Consider the following 25,776-nt stretch of genomic DNA (forward strand, 5'->3'; position numbering starts at 1 on the left):
CCAATAACACAGTGTCTTGATTAATGTGGCTTCATGGTAAGTCTGGAAATCAGGTAATGTAAGTCCTTCAACACTGTTCTTTATATGGATTGTTTTGGTTTTCTCCTTTGCAATCTTATAAAAACTTTAGAATCATATTTTCAATTACATAAAAACCTGCTAGGATTTTCACTGGGATTGAGTTTAAATATCAAATTGAGGAGGACATACACCTTGATAATATTAAGTCTTCAAATCCATGAACATGATATAATCCCTTCATCTATTTAGGTTTTCCATCTCTTTCAGGGTAGAGGGCTTCCACATAGGTTGTTAAGTTTATAGCTGTGTATATTTTTAAATGCTATTTTAAGCAGAATCTTTAAGCTTCTTAAAAGTTTTGTATTTTCAAATGGTTTGTTGCTAGTATATGGAAATACAGTTAGTTTTTGTACATATCTTACACTCTGTAACCTTGCTAAAGTTACGTATCAGTTTCTCTTTTGAAGATTCCTTAGAATTTTTACATAAATAATGCCACCTGCAAATAAAAACAATTTTACTTATTTTCTTCATCTTAACACACTAGACCTCCAGTAAAACGTTAGAAAGAAGTGGTTAGAATGGACATCTTGTCCTATTCTTGACTTTACAGGAAAATGGTCCTTCTTTTACTATTAAGTATGTTGTTTGCAGTAAGATTTTTTATATGCCTTTATCATAAGGTTGAGGAAGTTTCTCGTTATCCCTGTTTGTTGAACATTTCTATTAAAATTGGGTGTTTATGAAAAAAATATTCTTGGTCAGATAGTGGAAGGTGGAAAAAAAAAACTGGATGTTGAATACTGATAATGTGGTAAATTACACCACAAAGTAACCTTGTATTTCTAAAATAAATCCCATTTGGTCATGAGTATTATCCTTCTTATACACTGCCAGATTCTATCTCATGTTTTTTGTTTGTTTGTTTTTGAGATGGAGTCTGGCTCTGTTGTCCAGGCTAGAGTACAGTGGTGGGATCTCTGCTCACTGCAATCTCTGCCTCTGAGGGTTCAAGCAATTCTCCTGCCTCAGCCTCCCAAGAAGCTGGGACTACAAGCGCCCGCCACCACGCCCTGCTAATTTTTGGTATTTTTAGTGGAGACGGGATTTCATCGTGTTAGCCAGGATGGTCTTGATCTCCTGATCTTGTGATCCGCCTGCCTCGGCCTCCCAAAGTGCTGAGATTACAGGCATGAGCCACCGTGCCTGGTCTCATGTTACTTTCTTAGGAGTTTTTGCATCTACTTTTAGGAGGAGTATCAGTCAGAATTTTCATTTCTTTTAACGCCATGTCAAATTTGAGTATCTGGAATATGCTAGTCTAATAAAATGTTGGGAAGCAATTTCCTTTCTTCTATTTTCTGAAACTGTGTAAAACTGGCATTATTTCGGCCAGGCACAGTGGCTAACGCCTGTAATCCCAGCACTTCGGGAGGGTGAGGCGGACGGATCATGAGGTCAGGAGATCGAGGCTATCCTGGCTAACACAGTGAAACCCCGTCTCTACTAAAAGTACAAAAAATTAGCTGGGCTTGGTGGTGGGCGCCTGTAGTCCCAGCTACTCGGGAGGCTGAGGCAGGAGAATGGCGTGAACCCAGGAGGCAGAGCTTGCAGCGAGCGGAGATAGTGCCACTGCACTCCAGCCTGGGAAACAGGGCAAGACTCCATCTCACACACACACACACAAAAAGATTGGCATTATTTCTTAAATGTTTGCTAGAATTCACAAGTGAAGACATCTGGGCCTAGAATATATAAAAGACTATTTGGATTTTTATATTTTTTTCTGTGAGTTTTGCTAAGTTGTGATGAAATATGTTCACTTCATCTAGGTTGCTGAATTTGTTGACATAAAGTTTGATCATAACATTCCTTAACTATCCTTTTACTATACGTAGGAACTGTAAGATATCTCCTTTCATTCCCAATATTGGCAATTTATGTCTGTCTTCCTCACTTTTATTTAACTTTCTTGATTAGTTTAGGTAGGATTTACTGACTTTATTAATCTTTTCAAAGAACCAACTTTTGATGTCATTAATTTTTCTCCATTGTTTGTTCATTTTCTGTAAATTTCTGCTTCTTTTTATTTCCCTCATTCTGCTTGAGTTTAATTTGCTCTTCTTTTTTTATCTTCTTAAGGCAGAAGCTTAAGTAGTTTATTTTACATCTTCTTCTTGTTTAGCATAAATATCTAGAACCTTAAATTTCCTTTTAAGCCCTGCTTTTGTCATATCCTACCGACCATGGATCCTTTTTTTTTTTCTTTCCTGAGGGGAAAAAAAGCAATCCTCCCGTCTTGGCCTCCCAAAGTGTTGGGATAACAGGCTACCACGCTCAGTCCCAATTATGATGTATTGTATTTTAATTATCATTCAGATCAAAATATTTTCTAATTTTTCTTTTAATTTCTTCTTTCATCATAGGTTATTTAGAAGTGTGCTATTCAGTTTCAAAACATATGGGGATTCCCCAGATCTTTGTTACTATTTCTAATTTAATTTTATGAATAGGCTTATAGCATTATTCAAATCTTCTTTATCCTTATTGAATTTTTGTCCTCTTGTGTTATTCCTCAGAGAAAAGTGTTGAAATTTCTAGCTATAATTCTGATAATTTTTGTTTCATGTATTTTAGGCTCCTTATGAGGTACCATATATTTAGGATTTTTATGTCTTCTTGAACTGAACTCTTTTATCTGTATAAAACATCTCTTTATCTCTGGTAATATTACTCCTTGTTCTGAAGACTACTTTGTCTAATAATAGTAAAGCCACTTCAGCCTTATTATAATTAGCATACCTAGAAGTTTTTATGCACATAATGAAGAGGGTAGTTAAATCTCATTAACAAAACATAAATGGTGATTAAAATCCATTGCTCATTAACTTATGTGAAATAGTCTCTGATTAAGAATATATGTGTATGTAATGATTATTTCATGCACTGACCTCATCAATAAAAGGGATTAACACCACAGCTTCCCATTCCTGTTGTTTCCCATTTAGGTCAGTTTTAAAATCAGGTGGGTAATATTCTATAATTGGTGAATCTTCACTGGTCATCAAATGCTGTGAAAATATAAAATAGCATAATAGAAATATAAGAACCAATATCAATATAGCTTTTTGTCAATGTATTTATAATATTTCCTCATGTTAGTTTAAAATTTATAAGCAAACTAAATTTTTGTATCTTAGATATGTCACGATATACTTGCTATATTTTGATTTTCAACTATAAGAATTCTGATTTCACTGCTACTCCTCATTTACATATTTTACTAACCTAGTTATGTAGCAAAGTCATCCTTACTCTCAACATTCATTTTAAATTAGTTTTTCTTGTTTTTTTCACTCTACAAGACACACAGCTAAATTGTTTTTCTATTCAGACTTCATTCAGTTCACCTAAAAGGCATCTAGTAGTCCTCTATTTTTAGCCTCAAATTGACAATTCACTTTCATGTCATGAAGAACTGATTCTATTAAGTAATGTAACATCCAAGATAGTTTACAAGAAAAATATCCTAAAATCCAAGAACCACTGCACCACTAATATCAAAGAGAAATAGTTCAATAACACATTTCTATGACTTTATAATGGAGGTAGACAAAGAAAGCATAAGGAAATAAAGCAGTATACTCTCAGGGTAATACTCAAAATATTTAAAATAACCAGTATGGCATGGGCACTGTACAATAAAACAGACTGTAAAACACTTGCATGGTCATGCTGGTCCAGAGTGGTTGAGTATTAAAGCATATTGTATCCAAAGGCAGGAAAAAAAGAATCAAAGAAACTTATGAAGAAAGGGAAGCCAGGACCAAGAATGGGTTAAGGTTCAGAAAGATGCAGAAGGGAGTCTGACACTGCTAAAGAAGTAAAAGGTGTGTGTGTGTCTACTCCAATTCCTGACCAAACCATGGAATTAAAAGAACAGATTGTTACCCTCGAAGAATGATACAAAGTATAACTTCAGAATCACCTTAGTAGGCTTAGCATAATTTTGGTAACCTTATCACTCCTGAAATATTTTCCTCCTGTTACATGAAATATGTTAACCAAAGAAAGCTTTTTATTTCACAATTTGATAAATAAAATGTTTAAAAACAAACATATACTGAGGTAGTACAGCTGTTGGGATAAACGACTTATTAGAACCATCCCTGTACCAAAAGGTAGAGAATAAAAGGAAGAGAAATGAATCTATAAATGTTAGACAAAGTAGATAGCTTCAGATTTTGTCTGTTTTAGTCTACTTTCTTCAGTGTAGAGACAAATTGAAAATCTGTTAAAAGGTGCTGAAAATGAAGCCAGGCTCTGAATGGTTTACAGAGTTTCTTTGCATCTTCAAAACAAAGCTAACTTTAAATCAAGGAATTACTTTTCAAGGGACTTGTTAAACAAATACTATAGTTTAAAAGTGAAAATAACTATTTAGCCACCAAATAAATTTGAGTATTATTGTTTGTCCTAAATATCAAAAAGGACATAAAAACATTTAATTCTAAAGCCCACCTGGTAGCATGTAGGAAGTAAATTTTTGCTGGCTGCTGGAAGTACAGCAAGAAGCTGTTCAAACGGCTTAAAAGGTTTTCCTAGTTCAAAATGGATTCTGAGTGTACTGATGTTGCGTATATCAGATAGGAAAGGTGCATAATGATAAGGATAATACCTATAAAACAAAACTGAGTTTTAAACAACTGGCATCTTTATGAATTAGGTTAATAAGCATATGCTTTTCCCCATATTTTAAACACCATATAAAAATGATTTTGAAAAATTAGTACTGCCCATAATTCTACCATTTGAATATAAGAAATTAGCACTGTTGGAAAACTTAGGTCATTTGATGGCAACAATGTTACATTTCCTGAATTTTTTTTTTTTTTGGATGGAGTCTCACTCTGTCGCCCAGGCTGGAACACAGTGGCGCAATCCTGGCTCACTGCAAGCTCCGCCTCCCAGGTTCACGCCATTCTCTTGCCTCAGCCTCCCAAGTAGCTGGGACTACAGGCACCTGCCACCACCCTGGGCTAATGTTTTATATTTTTAGTAGAGACAGGGTTTCACCTTGTTAGCCAGGATGGTCTCGATCTCCTGACCTCGTGATCCGCCCGCCTCAGCCTCCCAAAGTGCTGGGATTACAGGCGGATTACCGGCCTATTCCCTGAATTTTTAAAGTGTGGTTTCACATTTCTGAAATTGGGATGAATGATGAATCAGATAATTGAAAAACATGTATAATGTAAGGCTTTTTTGCTTTTTTTAATTCTCAAAATGTTGATTGTGAATCTTCCAATCAATAGATTGAACCAGAAATAATGAGGTAGTCAGAAGACTTTCAGTTTGGTCACTTGAGCCTGGATCATTTAAGGAAGAGGCTGGAAACAGTTGAATGTTCTGGTAAAAGCTCACAAGGAGAGGAAGAAAAGTGAGTCTGAGCTTATCTGGCCATTACCAGTCAGATCTAAGAACTTTTATCTTTGAATTAGCATGCTTATTATTGTATTTGTGATAAGGATGAAACCGTGTATCGATCACATACACTAATTGTTTTTATTACCTTCTTATCTTAATTACAGGTATAAATATTTTATAAAGCTTTGAACAAACAACTTTTAAAAATTTCAATATGCTCGTCATGTTTGACTCAGGATACCAAAAAAATTGAAATATTTTTGTATTCCATAATTATGGCATACATTTCAAAAAAAAATGGGGAAGTTTAGGAGGCCAAATGCCATGTGGAATAGAAAATGGATAGACTTTGGAATCAGACAGGCTTTGACTTGATTCTTGGGTTTATAATCTTTAGGAAGATTACCTAACCTTTCTTTCTTTTTTTTTTTTTTTTTTTGAGACAGAGTCTCGCTCTGTAGCCCGGGCTGGAGTGCAGTGGCCGGATCTCAGCTCACTGCAAGCTCCGCCTCCCAGGTTTACGCCATTCTCCTGCCTCAGCCTCCCGAGTAGCTGGGACTACAGGCGCCCGCCACCTCGCCCGGCTAGTTTTTTGTATTTTTTAGTAGAGACGGGGTTTCACGGTGTTCGCCAGGATGGTACCTAACCTTTCTTAACCTTTCAGAGCCTCAATTTCTTCATCTGTAAAAGGGAGAAAACAATGTTTACTTTAAATAGTTGTGAAGATTATGTGAGAGCATGCTTTTTATGTGCTTGGCCTTAATGTAAGTTACAATAGGAATAACTTACATTCACACTATTTTAAAAATGGCAAATAAAGGATTTTCTTCATGAGATGCTCCTCAGGGAGGCCCTAAGAATCAGGTGATTATAAAACTTTTTTCAAAGGCTTTATTAAGTAAAACCATAATTAATGTCACGTTATTTTGCATTGGTTTGTATTGCTAGATGGCTCTGAAACAAAGCCTAGCACAGGTGCTTTGAACAAAACCAAACCAAATGGAGCTGTGTTATCACCTAAAAGTCTCTAGTATTCACTGTATCATTGTTTGGTTTTTTATTTTTCTACTTTGGTGGATGGTCTGAGAATGCAGATGAGATTTGCTAGAATAGGAAACAGAGAAATAAAACTATTACTATTTCCAGTAAAAGCAAATAATTGGGAGGCTGAGGCACGATAATTGCTTGTACCCGGGAAGGGGAGGTTGCAGCAGTGAGCCAAGACTGAACCACTGCACCGTAGCCTCGGTGACAGAACAAGAAAGAAAGAAAATAACTCCTTTCTCTTTTCTTCTTCACTTTCTAGCCTGTCATACAAGTAAGCCCATTCTTCAGTGATTATTCTTTTTTTTTTTTTTTTTAAGAGACAGAGTCTTGTTCTGTTGCCCAGGCTGGAGTGTAGCAGTGAGACTTCAGTTCAGCTCACTGCAGCCTCCACCTCCCAAGTTCAAGCAATTCTCCTGCCTCAGCCTCCCAAGTAGCTGGGACTACAGAGGCACACCACCATGCCCAGCTAATTTTTGTATTTTTAGTAGAGATGGGGTTTCACCATGTTGGCCAGGCTAGTCTCAAACTCTCGAACTCAAGTGATCTGTCCACCTTGGCCTCCCAAAGTGCTGGGATTAGAGGCGTGAGCCACTGCACCTGAACACTTCAGTAATTATTCTTGATAGAGAATTCTTTAGCAAACACAAAAAATGTAAAGAGAATATAATGAACACCCTCACATAACCATCATTCAAACCCAATAATTATCAAGACTTTGTTAAATTTGACTAACCTTGATAGAGAACATTAAATCTTTACATTAACCAAGACCTCTTATTGTGAGCCTTCTGCTAGGGCTGGAGAAGACATTACCTATATTTCACTTAAACCTGGTTGTATGGAACTTTTAAAAAATTACCATAAGTAGAGGCCAGGCACAGCAACTCAGGCCTGTAATCCTAGCACTTTGGGAGGCCGAGGTGGGTGGATCACCTGAGGTCAGGAGTTCAAGACTAGCCTGCCCAACAAGGAGAAACACCATCTCTAATAAAAATATAAAAATTAGCCAGTCGTGGTGGTGCATGCCTGTAATCCAAGCTACTCAGGGGGCTGAGGCAGAAGAATTGCTTGAACCCAGGAGGCGGAGACTGCAATGAGCTAAGATCATGCCACTGCATTCCAGCCTGGGCAACAGAGTGAGACTCTGTCTCAAAAAAATAAAAAAACAATTACCATAAGTAGAAATAAAAGGAAGTGCTCCCTAAATAAGACTCTAGTAGAATGAATCATTATAAAAAGACAAAACTTTATTTTTGTTTTTATTCTCTCACCAGCTCCAGGACTGAACTCCATGATAGTAATAGTGCAAAATCCACTGTATTGCCTGAACATAACATGCAGCTTGATCAGCCAGAAAGTCACTGAAAATAGAATATTTTCATTATAACATATTTTTTGAAGATATGCCAGTGTCTTTAGAGCATGATATCTGCTGATACAACATTTTACCTCAGATGATTTATGTAATCAATGAATTAGCTATTTATAGCTAAAAATTATAATCCTAAAAACTCCAAAATATTTTTTAAAATTCCATCTTGTTATATTATAGTTTTCCTAAACCAACTTAGATAAACCTGTTATTCATATTTACTCAGTTAATGTACCACTCCTTTGGTCTGAAGATTTACCCAATGAAGCTTTGAATGTACCACAACTTTGGTTTGAAGATTTACCCAATGAAGCTTTCCATAGTGACACTACCACTCTCTTAAATAGTGGGGGTGAGACGGGAGAAAGGGATGGGAATCTTCTTTATATGGGATGATATCTCAGAGAAGCAAAGGAGAAAATCAGGAAGATCTTAAAATTTGGTTACAGAAGCTAGAACACATTCAGAAGTGCTGTATGTGAACAATATTCCCTCTAATCCTTTCTTTGTCAAAAACCAAACGCCATCTTCTAAGTTTGGGTAAAATAAGTCTTCAAATCATCAAAACAAAACAAAACAGAGCCCTGGGCTAAAGGCAAAAGGATTCACTTAAAAATTCCATAACTACGTATTTCTGGGAGGTATGTTTTTTATCATGAAAAATAATTGCTTTTTTATTATAAAAGAACTATTTCCTCATGAGTGAAAATCTGGATAATGAAGAACAGCATTTTTATCATCTTATAACCATCACTTTTACATTTTGTAGTGTTTCGGTCTTTTTTCTGTATCTAGGTTTTTTTAAGTGTTAACGAGAGCATACTGTATGTACGATTTCATGTCTTTCCTTTACAATTTGTACTTAATAATGTACTATAAGCATCCTTCCAAATTGCTATGAACTTTCTGCAAGTACCAGTTTAGCAGTTCTGCAGATTCTGGAGATGGAAGAGGTGACAGAGATGGTGACTGTAATGAAGAAGCAGTGGCCAATTATGATGAACCTTCTTACTGGACATTTAGATTATTTCTAATTTTTTACTATTATAAACAACTTTGTAACAAAAATCCTTATATATAAGGATCATTTTCTCTTCAGCAATTTTTATCACAGTAATATAATACAAGTCAGAATTAATACCATCTTCTTCAAAACCAGATTAGTTGAAACATATACAATAATTAATGAAACCAAAAAATCCTTTTTCTCCCACTACTTTATCAAAATTACGTTGTTTTCTGAATAACTGTAAAATCTGATTTTTTCTATTTTAAAATAAAAGCATTGGCAAAAACGTACTCAGATACTATGTCAACCCCCATCTTCGTCATGTAATATGTTCTTTTATATTGTCTAAACTCAGTTTCAAATAGGTCATCATCTTCAGTCTCATCTTCTAAATTATCTGGGAAAAAAGAAAGATAGTGACTGACAATTATGAATAGCCTGTTTTTCCACCTAATGATTTGATAAATGCATATCCAAGTTGATGCTTATAAGCTATCACAGAAATCTGTTCCACCCAAAATTCGTAATAATAAAGAAAAGGTACAACTATCCTGTCAAAGTAGTAACATATCAAAACATATACTTCGTACTTACCCTTAGAAGTTACCATTTCGCCTTCATTTTTGTCTAAAGCAGCCCAACACAGAGAATTTTCCTGGCCCTATAAATTGTAAATCAACATAAAATGAATGGTAAGATACATTTCAAAATAAGATGTTATTTCTCTTCCATGCACCCATTTGCTTTTCTATAGTTCTTCCATGTTATAACATCCTTCATATCCTGCCCACCTGTTTTTCCTCCCTTGTGATCTCAATCCTTTCTCTCCTCTATTCTCTGATTTCCTATCTACTGCCAATGACTCTCTTTAGTTCTTCCTACTCCCTTATCCCCATTTCCTTTCTTTCATCCAACTTATGGCCTCTACAAACTTCCTGTGTCTGGGCTATTCCTGTACAGTGTCTCTAAAGTTAACTGCATATGGCTGGAAGACTGGTGAAGTTTAAGGACCAAATTGTGGTGGGGAAACCAGGGATTACTGACAGGTAAGTTTTGTGTGTACAGGTTCCCAAAAAGTTGCAGAACGTGTTTTCTTAGGGGAGAAAGAAAAAAAAAAAAACACCACACACAAAAACCAGTGGAATGCAGACTGACTGCTGCCAAGTTTCAGTGAGGAGGAGCTAAGTAGGGAGAAGGACTACACTACAGAAAACAAGGTCAGTTGCCCCTCCTGGAGCAAGAGTCGTTAGGTTTGAACCTAAATAGAACCAGTACAGCGAGGACAGTAAGAAACTCAACAGCATCGTGGCCGGGCGCGGTGGCTCACACCTGTAATCCCAGCACTTAAGAGAGGCCGAGGTGGGCGGACCACAAGGTCAGGAGTTCGAGACCAGCATTACTAACATAGTGAAAACCCGTCTCTACTAAAAAAATATAAAAATTAGCTGGGTGGTGGTGCACACCTCTAATCCCAACTACTCAGGAGGCTGAGGCAGGAGAATCGCTTGAACTCAGGAGGTGGAGGTTGCAGTGAGCCAAGATTGTGCCATTGCACACCAGCCTGGGTGACAGAGCGACACACTATCTCCAAACAAACAAACAAACAAACAAACAACAACAGAATCCAATAATTATGGAGAGGCTAAGGAATTTTCACAAGAGGTTTACTTTTCAAGTTAACACAAGACACTCTTTGGAGATTATCAGAGATGTTTTGCAGGGCACTATCATATTCTAATTGATTCTATTATTCATTTATTAAGCACATAACATTTACTAGATACTGTGCTACTAAGTTTGCACAAAAGTAATTGTGGTTTTTGCCATTACTGTTAGACTATTGTATTTTATATGTAAATCATTTCTAGAGAAAAATCACTGATCTAGTTAATATCTCATATCATTAAATGCTATAAATATCCACATTTTAAAAACTAGTCCATTGTTTTAAAATAACAATTTTTTTTTTAATTAAAAAAAATTGCCAGGGGAAAGCATGAATGCAGTCCTCCACTACCATAAGTCATGCAGTTGAGTTTCCCACATTTGGCGAAATCGCAGGGCATCAGCACATCCAGAGTGCAATGGATAAATCTCGCCCTGGGAAAACCACCCTCATGATCATGGTATCCTCCCTGTCAGGTTTTAAATAATTGTTTTTCTTTTTTTTTGAAACAGAGTCTCACTCTATCAGCCAGGCTGGAGTGCAGTGGCCTGATCTTGGCTCACTGCAACCTCTGTCTCCCAGGTGCAAGCGATTCTTGTGCCTCAGCCTCCCAAGTAGCTGGGACTACAGGTGCCCGCCACCACACCCAGCTAATTTTTGTTTTTTTAGTAGAGATGGGGTTTCGCCATGTTGGTCAGGCTGGTCTCAAACTCCTGACTTCAGGTAATTCACCCACCTCTGCCTCCCGAAGTGCTGGGATTACAGGTGTGAGCCACTGTACCTGGCCTTAAATAACTATTTTTAATAACATGTTTTAAATCATTTTTTAAAAAAGATAAATAATTTTCTGGGCTTTCATGTTTAGAAATGTTTTCCACATTTATTAACATAAAACACAATGTACCTCTTCAACAGTAAAAATAAGAAACTGATTATTGAAGACCTGGTTAAGTGATAGAAGCTAATAGAAAAAAAGAAACCAATTTCTGAAATGCCTATAGAGAGGAAGAAACAGAAATAAAACGAGGCAATCCCAAATCATAAGAAGAAAAATGAGAAACAAAGAATATAATTTTTGCCGTTACAGTTAAAATAATGAAAGGACACCTAAAAAAATAGACACCTTTAATTTTTTCTTTTCCTTGTAGTTCCTGGCTTCTTCTGCTGCTACACCTGCTGCTTCATTGAGGTACTTGTTACCAACTTTGCTTTCAAACCATTTTAGGTCCACAAAAACTTCACTGAAGTGCTCCCGATCAAACTGTACAAAAATATTTAAATTTATTTTAAAATAATTTAAGTATATCTAGAAAAATACAAATCAAACTTATAACAGTGACTACTACTGGGGTATAGGAAATTGGAGAATGTTACTCTTTTGTAAATGTGGGAAACCTCATGTGTGACTCTAAAAATACAAATAGAAAGCAAATAAAAATAAAATTAATTTAGGTAAAAGTGTCTATACTGAATGAGCAACTGGAATAGAATTATAAAACCCCTTTCTTATGTTATTACGTAATTGGTGACTGACCACTGATAGCTACTCTGCGAAAGGAAAACAAAAATTTCTAGTTACTTACATCTGATAGTTTCACAAGGTATTTCTCAAATCGAGGTAAGTTGAGATGCCCACTTTCATTTATATAACCTAAAAGAAACAAAAATTTAAATCTGTACTAAAAGTTGACATTTTTTCTAAACAATTCCACAAAATTCTTTCTACAAAATGTTGAATGTTCACGTTCTACAGCACTAATCAAGAAAAAACAGTGTTGGACTATATACAAACTGGCCCTAGTTTCTATGAATTTTATGCTACTATAATATGCAACATGTAAGTATTGAAGCCAAATATAAGAAATTCCAGGTTCCACAGAATAATCATCCAACATTTGGTAACAATTAATTAAATATGTTCTATAATATATCTAGATCATTCAATTTGATATGTTAACTTAAGGACTGATGTCCTGCTACCCTGTGGTCTGTTTTATTCAGTATCACTATGCTTGTCAATTTTCTGTTTTCACTGAAAAATCACTGCTTCATATTAAACACTCAGATGCATATCTATTCAAAAAAATTGAATTTCTATGCTTAAATATGAAAAAGGTAAAACCAATAAATTACGCTGGCTTTCTTAAGAAATTAAAGGCAAAGACTAGGCCGGGTGTGGTGGCTCATGCCTGTAATCCCAGCACTTCGGGAAGCCAAGGCAGGTGATCACTTGAGGGCAGAAGTTTGAGACCAGCCTGGTCAATATGGTAAAACCCCATCTCCACTAAAAATACAGAACTTAGCCGGGCATGGTGACACATGCCTGTCATCCCAGCTACTCAGGAGACTGAGGCACAGGCATAGCTTGAACCCACAAGGCAGAGACTGCACTCCAGTCTGGGCAATAGAGCAAGACCCCGTCCCAAAAATAAATAAATAATAAAAAATAAAGACAAAGATCAGTTAGCTATCAATAAGTGAGGTTCATTAACTCTGTTCACTTTCTTTCCCCGTGAATCACTGAAAATGACAACCTCAGAGGTTAGCACCTTAGACCAAAATAATTTCTCAATGTTTTTCTATTTTAGCTGTGCATGCAATAATCTACTAAACTAAGTCACATTTTTAGGGTGAGATGGTACTAAATTAAAGTATCCTCGAGAGATCATTAAATTCTTCTTACCCCCAAGTTCTGGCAGGATGGTAATATACGTTCCATAAAGAAGAGGCAGTGCATCATGATTAATATGTAAATGAGGTAGATGAGGGATAAAATCATTACCAACAAGAAACCCCATCAAAATCCAATCATCTATTATCCTTTCAATATCATATTTAAATGTGATCTTTTCCTACAGTAAAATGGAGAACAAAGTCAAATGCAATGAAAATTGCTGCAACGGAAATCCTTGGTCCATGGCTTTATTAATACTTACTTTTAATACTGAAAACTCATAATCAATATACTCTCTCATTAAAGACAAGTGTAGAAGGTGAAATGTAGTTTCTTCTGGAGCACATACCCTGGAATTAGTCAGATGACCAAGATACAGTGAATTGTATTTTTAAGGTCCCAGCTTAAAAACGTAACAAAGCTTAAATCAAAATTATCATCAGAAGATAGGCCTTGTAATTAAGGCATACAATTTATATGAAAGATGAAGGGTAACAAAGCAAAAAATACAACTGCAATGATAATAGATAACACATGTTAAAGTTCAAAACAATTGGTTTACATTATGTATTCTGTGGAAGGATTCTCAGAATTAAGAAGTCCTAAATAACATATAGTAGATATAAGAAACCGCTGAGATCTAGTCCATTTAAGGCTGGTCTTTTCAACAAATGGCGCAAGGCAGATTGGATATCCACATGCAAAAGAATGAAGTTGGGCTCTTACCTTACACCACACACTAAAATTAACTCAAAATGAATCAAAGATCTAACCATAAAAGTTAAAACTTGAAAACTCTTAAAAAAAAGAAAAACAGATGAGTTGGATTGTAACAAAAATAAAAAACTTTTGTGCATCAAAGGACACTATCAATGTAGTGAAAAGGCAACCTACAGAATGAGAGAAAGTATTTACAAATCATATATCTGTTAAAGAATTACTATCCAGGCATAATTTCTTTCTTCCAACATACATGCTATATCATTTACCGTTGTGTTTTCTTGCCACCAAATCGAACTTCTTCTCTTAAGAGAGAAAAATGTGCCTCATGACTTGTTAATCCAAGCATAATCTGTTGAAAAATGATTAAGAAACGTTTTTGTTCTCCTATTTTTAATAATATTAGGTTCACAAAAGCAATTAAAAAACAATTCTACACAAGGAAGAATAAGAAACAATTAGCACATTAAATAAACAAATAACAAAACATGATCTATTTGTAGCTTATGAATGGGATAAAGTGTACTTTTCTAAGAAAAATATGTTCACCTTAGCTCACATGCTTTTCATAACCATTACCCTATCCCCTATCCCCTCTCCTCTTCCTATTCCTCCAAATCCCAAAAGTCTCCTCTTGGTTTCACATATTTCTACTTGCCGTGGGGGAACTGGTTAGAAATTAGAGGTAGCAGCTTTTCTATGACCAAAGAATGCAGGACTCTTTTGGAGACCAGGATAGCCCAGGTATATGAAAAGTCAGAGGAAAAACAAAAAAAATTGAAAAGGGCACTTTCAGTTAATTTTCTCACATAGTATTCTTTTTTTTTTTTTTTTTTTGACGGACTCCAGGCTGGAGCAGTGGCGCGATCTTGGCTCACTGTAACCTCCACCTCCCAGGTTCAAGCAATTCTCCCTGCCTCAGCCTCCAGAGTAGCTGGGATTACAGGTACCTGCCACTATGCCCGGCTAATTTTTGTATTTTTTAGTAGAGATGCGGTTTAGCCATGTTGGCCAGGCTGGTCTTGAACTCCTGACCTTAGATGATCTGGCCACCTCGACCTCCCAAAGAGCTGGGATTACAGGCATGAGCCACCATGCCCGGCCTCTCACACAGTATTCTATTACCAAGTAAGTCAATAGTCTGTTGAGACATACCAATCAAATGCTATGTACTTGCATACTGTTTATTTCATGTGATTCAAACAAGAACAAAATGAAACATTTATGAGGCAATCAGGGAAATGATAATACTAACTGGTTATTTCTAGATAAAGAACGGGTTGTTAATTTCTGTTTTACGTGGGATGATGGCATTGTGGTTATGTATTTTTTTCTAAAAAAAAAAACAAAAACAAAACCCTAATCCTTTAAAGAAACATTATGAAACATATATAAATTAAATGATAAAATGTTTAGGATTTGCTTTAATAATCGGGCGGGGAGCGGGTAGGAGAGAGAAGAGACAGATGATTAGGGGTAGAAATTTAAAATTATTTAAGTCAGATGAAGGGCATAGAATGTTCATTACATTACCTTTTCTATTTTTGTTTATGCTTGAAAATTTCCATAATAAATAAAAGTCTAGTAAAGGTACTTGGAACATGGAGTTTTCAGATCAGGAGGTATCAAAAACCATGTATTAAGCCTGAGGGTGAAAAGGCAGCCCCACTTCTCTGACCTCGACAAAGTATTCACGGCAAAATATTCACAGCACTAGGATTAGTCACATCTGTAGACTAATTAGAGAGACCTGTTGGTCATAAACTATGGCTAAAAAGCTCATTTTCCAATGATTTTTAGAACTTTGGTAATGATAGAAGTAGCAATTATTATGATGTCTCCAATATTTGTTGCCACAGCCAGTAAGCTTCCTGTACAAAATGAAATCTCTTAGATATTTAACTATCTATGCGTAAGTTTATAATAATAAAAATTATACCTACCAAGTCGGCATCTAAACCATAAAGACAGTGTCTGGTGTTTGGATCATGATCTGGCTTTGCTTTCTCGGATCTGATAAATTCCATGATTTTATGCTCTCCTTCTCCAGGAGTCTAAATAAAATGTTTTTAAAAATGCAGTAATATGGTACGCTTGAGAATATTAAATAATTTTTTAAAACTCTTTAAATAAAAAGATAATAACCTCATGGCCTGAGAAGTAGATGGTAACTCCTTGCCATGACTTGTCTGTGGAAATTTTCATATTTACAAAATACTTCAGATGTTCATGTAACCTGGCCATAAATTCAGTTCCTAAAAATAATAAGTTTTAAAAAGGTTAATCTAAGAAAGACATAAAAACATTTAAGTTCTCAGTGACAACACATAACTGAATCTGAGCATGCAGGGAATAGCTAGGTAGGTATGGGATCTCCAAAGAAGGTCAAAAGCTCTCTTGCTTATCCTGAAAAACAAGTAATGTACCTTTTCCTTGCAAATATCACAACTGTTTCTAATGTCACTAGTCCCCCTAAATAAAATCAGTGTCACATAGGGAAAGTCAAGGAATTTTACTAGTGACTCAGCACTGTGCTTCAGGAATTTTCATATAAGGGCTGAGTTTGAACTCTCTAATGAACCTCAACCTTCTATTTCTTCTGCTGAATTCTGAAGTTTTTTTTTTTTTTTTTAAGGCTTGCAGCTTAAATCAGATTGTCAATAATAATAATAATATTACTACTGAAATTATTACTCTGAAAAATTATTACTAATTTGGAACCTGAGTCTACAATGATTACATTTTGGGAAAGGTCAATAGTCAAAAGCAATACAGTCTAAAACCACAATCAGGATAAAACCGTTGTTAAACTGAGCAATGTGTGACCAATGCACTTAAAGAAAGAGCAAATTACCACTGTTAGTAAAGAACTAATAAGAAAGTTAGATTTTAAGATTTTCATTCGAAGTAAAGAATTATAATGACGTTAGACAAAGGTTGTAGAAGTATAGAGTATGCTGCTGCATACAAAATTAAACATAATACTGATAAATTCATTTTCCTTAAAGTCATAAAAATCTTAATCAATTTTGAGAAGCAGAGTAGTAAGTGCACTGGACTCGGAGAATCAGTTCCTTACTCTCACTACCACAATATAGCTACATCAACTTGATAAGCTACAACCTCACTGAGTCTGTTTTAACACAAATAAATGGCAGGATTAGGACAGAAAGATATACAAACATAAGTTTCTTCAAGGTCTGCAATTCTGTACACCTGGGAGATTCCTGTCCATATGTGCTCTAATTTATCTACATTTGAAAATCTCTACAGTTTTTGTAGGAGTATTTATGACCAAGGTGACCAAACCATCTCATGAGCAAACGTAAGTGGGAGAATACAGTAAATGGTACCCTAAGGCCAAAATAAATAGAGCACAGAAAGTAAAATTCATTTAAAAACCAAGTTTTCAATTTATATTTCAATTCTGTCACAATTTTTCTCCCAGCGAATTTACCTGGTGTGATACAGTTGGAATCAAATCTGGCCTCTGTAGGAAGAGTTTCTCCCTTCTCTATTGCCTTTTTAATTTTGTCTTCTGCCTCCTTTGCTGACCTTAAAGGTTAAGGGAAAAAAGTACCTTAAGTTTTCTGAAAAAAAGTGAAGATCTTTATATAAACTGCTATGTAGGTGCCTTTATAACTAAAATAGCAATTCATCAGTTTTAAGGTTCAAAACGCCCAAGTTTTGAAATGATTATGAATGATAAAAATGAGCCTCAGGCTTGTTTTGTTTATTTAAAGAACTGAATTTTTCAGGCCAGGCGCAGTGGCTCACGCCTATAACCCCAATATTTTGGGAGGCCAAGGTGGGAAGAATAATTGAGTCCAGGAGTTCAAGACCAGCTTGGGCAACAAAGGAAGATCCCATCTCTACAAAAATAAAAAAAATTAGTCAGGTACAGGGGCATGTGCCTATAGTCTCAGCTAATTGGGAGGCTGAGGCAAAAGGACCCCATGAGCCCGGGAGCTCGAGATTGCAATGAGTGATGATTGTACCCATTGCACTCCAGGTTGTGTGACAAAGTGAGTCCCTGTCTCATTTAAAAAAAAAAAAAATTGAATTTTTCAGATTAGGAATACAAAAGTAGGACATTTTAACAGAACGTTAAAAACATAATTATTGTCACAAATATATAGCAAATTCATTCTAAAAATAAGAGCAAAATATAGCTTTAAATGTTCATTTTATATATACTACATCTAATGATAATGACATTTAATGACCTTAATCATTTAATGTATACTTTTAAGATCATTAAAATTATCCCTAAGATTATATAAAAATACAATTATAAAACTGAAATACCTATCTCTGTGTTTCCTAAAAACATTTAAAATGAAAGCCTAATGACATTAATGAAATCAACTGCCAAATCATCACACTTTTGAGGCAACAGAATTTACTAGAAAGAACCTGAGTTTTACAGTCAGGCAAACCTGGTATTTGAATATGGGTGTCCTACTACCTGTCTGACTTCTACTGTAACCCCTTTGCAGCATACCAGCATGCCACATGGCATACAAGTTAGGAAGCTCTACTTTGAGTGTAGTTTCTACAGCTTTGCTACCAGCTTCATCTACTGTGCCCCACAGAATTCTATTTCTGTGATGAACAAACTCTTCTTCATGTTTAACCTCTCTCTACCAACCTCTTTAACATAACAAAAACTCTGAGGATACCAACTCATTTGTATTATCTGCAATGTCTTCTTTCCTCTTTTCTTCCCTTCCTTCTTTGGCTGACCAAACGATTATTCAATGTTGTTATGTCACAAGGTCTTGGGATATAACAAAAGAGAAATTATTCTTGGCCATGTGTGGTGGCTCACGCCTGTAATCCCAGCACTTTGGGAGGCCGAGGCAGGTGGATCATCTAAGGTCAGGAGTTTGAGACCAGCCTGGCCAACATGGCAAAACCCCGCCTCTATTAAAAATACAAAAAAATATCAGCCCGGTGTGGTGGTGTGTGCCTGTAGTCCCAGCTACTCGGGAGGCTGAGACAGGAGAATCGCTTGAACTTGGGAGGCAGAGGCCGTAGTGAGCTGAGATCGTACCTCTGCACTCTAGCCTGTGCAAGACAGAGCAACACTCTCCACAAAAAAAAAAAAAAAAAAATTATTTCTGTTCTCAGAGATTACATTCTAGTGGGGAGGCAGAAAATTAAACAGCCATAATGTTTAATCTGGATGCAATAAAGAAAACGGGACAGGAATAAGGTAAGACTATTGAAGTAATCTAGATTAAGATAATGGTAGTCTAGGCTGAGATCGTAGCATTAAAGATGAAAAGTACATAGATGTGACAAATCTGAGACTGGATAAAGAGGATTGGATGTGAGGAATGAGAAGAGCGAGATGTCCAAATAACTCTTGGGACTTTTGGATTAGGTAGCTAGTGGCAGGTGTTGCCATTCATTGAAATAGGAAACACAGAGGGCAGGCTGTTCTAAGGGGAAGATGAGTTCAGTTCTAAATATGTTAACCCTGAAGTATATCTGGGGTTTCCAAAAGGAGACATTCAGTAGGCATTTGGATATATAGGAGCTCAGGAGAAAGCGATCCACCAGAAAGATAAATTTGGAGTCATCAGCAGAGATACAGTAATCAAAGCCATTGTATGAAATCACTCAGAGCCTAGGACAGAAACTTAAGAAACATTAATATTTAAGAAAAGCAGAGAAACAAAAGAAGACAAGGAAACTAAGAAAGTACAAAGAGAGAATGTGGTTACATGATGGTCAAAGAAAGGGAGAAGTTCAAGAAAGAAAGGTCAACATTGTTAAATGCTGTGGATAAATGAAGTTAAGTTGAAGAAAGAATTATTCTTTGGATTTAGCCATAATCTTTTTTTTTTTTTTTTTTTTTTTTTTTTTTTTAAAAGGCGTAGTTTTGCTCTGTTGCCCAGGCTGGAGTGCAGTGGTGTGATCTCGGCTCACTGCATCCTCCACCTTCCGGGTTTAAGCAATTCTCTGCCTCAGCCTCCTGAGTAGCTGGGATTACAGGCGCCCACCACCACGCCTGGCTAATTGTTTTTGTATTTTTAGTAGAGACAGGGTTTCACCCCCTTGGCCAGGCTGATCTTGAACTCCTGACCTCGTGATCCACCCACCTCAGTCTCCCAAAGTGCTGGGATTACAGGTGTGAGCCACTACACCCGGCCTGGATTTAGCTGTAATCTTGTCAGGAAATTTTAGTGGCATCGTGGGGATAAAAGAAGGCAGATTTAGAAACAAGTAAAACAGGGAATTATGAATGGAGAAGGTCATTACTATAGAGAATGGCAGAAAACTGACTAGGGGATTTCTAGGAAAAATGTAGTGCTCAATACCAGCACAGTATTTAATAAATGCTTGTGGTGGTTATAATGCATTGGCCCTCAACTTCCATTCCATTCTCCTTCTAGTTTGCCTTCTGATACCAGGGAGGTTAAAAAGTTCTCAGGCTTCCCTGCAGCTAAGTATCTTGATATGACTCAGATTTTGCCAATTAGATGCCTTCATATAAGGTTTGGAAGGTGGAAGTGTGGTGATGCCTGCATCACAATTGAGGCACTGGAGCTCTGGTGTCTGCGTATATTTCAGCAATGGTAAAGAAGATCCCAGTATTCAGTATCTTTGGAGGTGCTGATAAGCAAGGAACAGGGAATCAGTTTTTTTAGTACAGATCTAGCAGGTGCACTGTAGCTCTGGAACTAACAGATGCAGCAGTAGCTTCCTAATTGCTGAATTGTAACTACAGTGATGTATTCGTAGAGCCCCAGGTGACACCAAAACCTGGTCAGACATGGTGGCTCACACCTGTAATCCCAGCACTTTGGGAGCACAAGGTAGGCAGATCACTTGAAGGGTCAGGAGTTCAAGATGAGCCTGGCCAACAGAGTGAAATCCTGTATCTATTAAAAATATTAAAAAATTGGCTGGGAACGGTGGCTCACACCTGTAATCCCAGCACTTTGGGAGACTGAGGCGGGTGGATCACCTGAGGTGAGGAGTTCGAGACCAGCCTGGCCAACGTGGTGAAACTCTGCCTCTACTAAAAGTACAAAAATTAGCTGGGAGTGGTGGCAGGTGCCTGTAATCACAGCTACTTAGGAGGTTGAGGCAGGAGAATCACTTGAGCCCGGGAGGTGGAGGTTGCAATGAGCCAAGATTGTGCCATTGCACTCCAGCCTGGGTGACAAGAGCAAAACTCCGTCTTAAAAAAAAAAAAAAAGAAAAAAAATTAGCTGGGTCTGGTGGTGCCTGCCTGTAATCCCAGCTACTTAGAAGCTGAGGCACCGATAATCACTTGAACTGGGGAGATACAGGTTACAGTGAGCTAAGACTGTACCACTGCACTCCAGCCCGGGTGATAAGAGTGAGATTCTGTTTCAACAAAGAAAGAAACAAACAAACAAAAGAACCTCCAACATATGTTTTGAGAAAGGATATCTCACTGCGTTCCTAACTCATTACTTGACTGGTAAAATATGAAACTGAGATATTTCCATTTCTGGGGGAGTTTACGCAGAAAATAAACATGAACAGAAGATTGTGTTAAATCAATTATCTTTACAATAATGTATTTTTACTAAGCTAAATAATATTCCAAAATAAAACATAAATGTTTTACCTAAAACGCCTCCCACGCTGCTGGTTCATTTTTGCTCGAGGAGCCACACCATCGACAGCCATAAAGAACACTTTCCTGGGTTTAATAATGCGAAACAACACCTCCAGGTAGTGAAAAATATCAGTAAAGATTTTATCATCTGAAATTCTAAAGTGAACATCATCATCATTAGGATGGGAGCACTGATGTATAATTCCATTCATATCCAGGTACAAGTTGTCAAATTCAGGAATCTGAAAAACAAAGAAAAATGCTTGAGATAATTTATTTTAATCAACTACAGATAAGCAGCAGGGAAAAGTGATTATTCAATTATAAAAAGCAGGATTTGTGTATTCTACTATATAAAAACCGAGCAAACAATCACAGATGAATTAAAAAAGTAAAGAATTGGTAATATGGTGACAAATTTGGTTATATACAATGCACCAATGACTTGATCAAATTTACTGTCAGGAAATAATCTACTTATTCAAAATAATATGCTCCAAGAAAACACCAAATAAAGTGCTTGGTTCATTTGGTACTCAAAATATTAGTTTAGTTCCTTCCTACCATTTGACATTAACTCCTCAAGACCTCAATTTCCTCTATAATGGGTAACAAAAAGCCCATTTACATCAAAAGGCTGTTTCTACATGGTTATCGAAAGGTTTAACATATGATGTAAAGCCTAATTGTATACTTAGTTTCATTGAAACAGTCACTGATTGGTTATATTAATTTTTACAATGTTAGATTATGCCAAGAAATTTATGAAACTGAAACCTGAAAAACAGATTTCTTGTTTGTAATATGTGGGTTAATAGTTTGTAAAATCCGACTAACAAGCATCTGCTTTTATAAGATCTTAATGGCTCTCTCATTTGTTTTTCCTCTATTTAAACGTTTGTGTTGGAACTCTTGGTCCCATCAGGAACAAAAATTTTTTTAGAAAGAAAAAAAATAAATGTGTGTGAGGAAGGGGAACATTACTGAAACAAACATACATTAAGATGGAACTGAAATGGGTGCAACTAAGGAGTTATATTTTGTAGTGTAATGAAAGAATCTTAGAATAGAGTCTGCCTTACACATTCATTAAAGTAAATTACTTTGAATTTTCAAACATAAAAACATAAGGAGCTCTCCTTGTATAAACATAATAGAATCACTTCTGAAACAGTAATTCAAGTTTTACAACATGTACAGGTAACAATATATTTTCCTGCTATTGAGAAAATGGCATGCCTTTGAGTTTTGGGAGTAAAAAGTTTTGGTCTCTGAACCAATGAACACCATCTAGAATGTTCTTACTGAGTAACAAGCTCAACTGAAACGACAGCTGTAACCATAAGATTTTTAAAGTGCACTCAAGATTAACTATTTGTTCCAAGAAATCTGAAAACCTCAATCAAAATCTCAGTGTGACTGTTCATCAGGGGTATTTTTATTTTTATTTTTTGAGACAAGGTCTCGATCTGTCACCCAGGCTGGAGTGCAGTGGTGCGATCTTGGCTCACTGCAGCCTCCATCTCCCAAGCTCAAGCAATCCTCCCACCTCAGGCTTCAGTGTAGCTGGGACCACTGACACATGCCAACACACATACTAATTTCATATCTTTTTCATATGCTAATTTCATACATTAATTTTCATATATTTTGTATGAAAAAATACCAGTGATGTTGCCCAGGCTGGTCTTGAATTCCCGAGCTCAAGCGATTTGCCTGCCCAGGCCTCCCAAAGTGATGGGATTACTACAGGTGTGAGCCACTGCGCCTGGCCTCAGCACCAATGACTTGATCAAAAAAAAAATTTTTTTTTTTACATTTTACATTTTATAGAATGTTTTACATTTTATAGAACGATTCCAAAGTTTTCCTAGAATAAATATGCAATAATGGCCAAGAACAGTATTAAAAAGAAGAGTAAGCTGGGTGTGGCAGCAAGTGTCTGTAGTTCCAGCTACTTGGGAGGCTGAGGTGAGAGGATCTTTGAACCCATAGGTTCAAGGCTGCAGTGAGTGGTGATTGCATCACCAAACTCCAGCCTGGGAGACAGAGTAAGACCCTGTCTCTATAAAACAAACAGACAAAAAGAAGAATCAAAGGAAATTTTCCCTAGATAAATTATCAAACAGATGGTTTGATTGGAAATACAGTATATAAAAAATAAAACTCCATCTTACCCTAAAACAAAAGAAATTCCAGAAGGATTAGAAATTTTACTGTGAGAAATGTAACCAAAAAAAATTACATACACATATTTTGAAACTCTTAGGGTAGGAAAAGCCAGAAATCATAAAGCAAATAAATGGTATAGTTAGCTATCTAAAAATGTATTGTTTTAAATATACAGGGTTAAAAAGTGCCATATATAATTCAATTAAAAATGACAAAACATAGGGAAATGTTTGCAAATGAGAAGTCAACATCTCTAACACATAAAAAATTCTCAAATATAAGAAAAAGGGCAAATTTTTGGCTGGGCACGGTCGCTCACACCTGTAATCCCAGCACTTTGGGAGGCCAAGGTAGACAGATCACTTGAGGTCAGGAGTTCAAGTCCAGCCTGGCCAAAAAGTGAAACCGTCTCTACTAAAAATACAAAAATTAGCCTGGGTGGTGGCGCGTGCCTGGAATCCCAGCTACTTAGAAGGCCGAGGCATGAGAATTGCTTGAACCTGGGAGGCAGAGGTTCTAGTGAGCTGAGATCATGCCACTGCACTCCAGCCTTGGCAATAGAGTGAGACTGTCTCAAAAAAAAAAAAAAAAAAAAAAAGAGCAAATTTTTAAAGTAATCACAGAAAATGCAAAACTAGTCAGAAAAGAATAAACACAAAAGGCTAATAAGCACATGAAAAGATGTTCACCATCCAAAATTTCTAATTGAAAGGACACATAATTTTCCCCACATTAGTAAACATTAAAGAGACTGATGTTACCCAGTATTAACAAGGCTTTGGGGAAGCACATATTTCATATGTTATTAAAAGCAATGGCTGGCATTTATTATGCAATTATTAGATATTAAACATTGGGCTAAATATGTATATTCATTATCTGACTTAATTATACAACCTTAAAAGATAAATATTTAGCATTCTAATTTTGGAGAAAAGTCGTGGAGCTAGAAAAACAGAAATGGGGTTTACACCCAATAGTATGGGACTAGAATGTAAATTGGCATAACTAACCACAAAGTACGAATTAAAATTTGAAACATGTGTATCTTTGACCCAGGATTTCTACTACTGAAAATTTATTCTGAAAAATAATCAGATATGATAAGATATAAGTATAAAATATTCATGGCAGTATTGTACAGAAAAGATAGAAATAGAAAACTGATAATGGTACATCTATACAATGGAATTCAACACAGCAATTACAAATTATGAAACAGATTCATATTTGGCATGGAATAATGTGCATTATATATATAATCAAGTGACAAAGGCAAGGTATAAAACAGCAGGTAAAGTATCCTATTTATAGGAAATATTTATTTACATATACATCTGCATAGAAAAGTTAGGAAGTATATAAAAACAAGATGTTACTAGTGGTCAACCATGGATGATGAAAGCTTTTACTTTCCTCTAGACTATGTAATAGTTTTTATATCTTTCTGCATTATCTGATTTTTAAAAAATAATGAGCATATATTACCTTTATAATCTAAAAAATACCCCACTATAATTTTCCTTTTAGAAAAGAAATATTTGAAAAATTCTCTTAGGTTTCAGATTAGTAAAAAAGACAAAGAATAATTAATCATTGGCCAATGTGTTGAATAAAGTGAGAACATATAGTAGAATTTTGCTCCCATACAAAGAGATTACTGATAATGTAGTTTCTCTTCTCAGTTATTACATTTGCAAGTGAGAAATTTCAAGGTTATTTTATACTTTCTGCCTTCTCCAATCCCATATCTAATTAGTCACTGAGGTATTTTTCTTTTTAATTTAACATCTAAAATGTTTCTAGAATCTTACCATCTTATCATTTCCACTGTCTTCGGTAATCTCATCCTGTTCTCCATCCCCAGATCTCCTGCACTGGTCCATGACCCTCAGTTTCCCAACAGAACTGCTTGCTTCCAGTTTCCTCTCTCACCACAGTTTAGCTATTTTTCTAAAACATAATCTGATCACATTGCTTCCTCACTTAAACCCACAAGATACTACAAATCCTTAATAGCATAAAAGGTCCTGCATGATTTGGCCACTGTTTTCCCCACCGACTGTAT

General features: G+C 36.1%; 1 protein-coding gene and 1 non-coding gene across 15 annotated transcripts in view; both read right to left on the minus strand.

The window, feature by feature from the left end:
• Positions 1-25,776, minus strand: part of XRN1 (5'-3' exoribonuclease 1) — a 135,671-nt gene that overhangs the window by 104,789 nt on the left and 5,106 nt on the right. For 13 of the 14 annotated variants that reach the window (XR_012430769.1, XR_012430770.1, XR_012430771.1 and 10 more), the window contains exons 2-15: positions 21,546-21,778; positions 17,391-17,488; positions 16,079-16,188; positions 15,877-15,987; positions 14,203-14,285; positions 13,476-13,563; positions 13,223-13,391; positions 12,123-12,190; positions 11,663-11,800; positions 9,468-9,534; positions 9,165-9,270; positions 7,764-7,853; positions 4,543-4,699; positions 2,973-3,092 (exon numbers count right to left, since the gene is read on the minus strand). Coding sequence is in view for 9 of the 14 variants with exons in the window: in XM_005545990.4 (XP_005546047.2) it covers positions 2,973-3,092; positions 4,543-4,699; positions 7,764-7,853; positions 9,165-9,270; positions 9,468-9,534; positions 11,663-11,800; positions 12,123-12,190; positions 13,223-13,391; positions 13,476-13,563; positions 14,203-14,285; positions 15,877-15,987; positions 16,079-16,188; positions 17,391-17,488; positions 21,546-21,778 (1,638 nt within the window). In the remaining 5 variants the exon portion in view is untranslated. The remainder of the gene's footprint in view (positions 1-2,972; positions 3,093-4,542; positions 4,700-7,763; positions 7,854-9,164; positions 9,271-9,467; positions 9,535-11,662; positions 11,801-12,122; positions 12,191-13,222; positions 13,392-13,475; positions 13,564-14,202; positions 14,286-15,876; positions 15,988-16,078; positions 16,189-17,390; positions 17,489-21,545; positions 21,779-25,776) is intronic. The other variant, XM_074031220.1, reaches the window with a different exon arrangement.
• Positions 10,859-11,026, minus strand: LOC123572125 (U1 spliceosomal RNA). The gene has a single exon (XR_006696457.2). It is a non-coding gene; the product is annotated as a U1 spliceosomal RNA (small nuclear RNA).

Source organism: Macaca fascicularis, chromosome 2 (assembly GCF_037993035.2).
Source record: "Macaca fascicularis isolate 582-1 chromosome 2, T2T-MFA8v1.1".
NCBI classification, from domain to species: domain Eukaryota; kingdom Metazoa; phylum Chordata; class Mammalia; order Primates; family Cercopithecidae; genus Macaca; species Macaca fascicularis.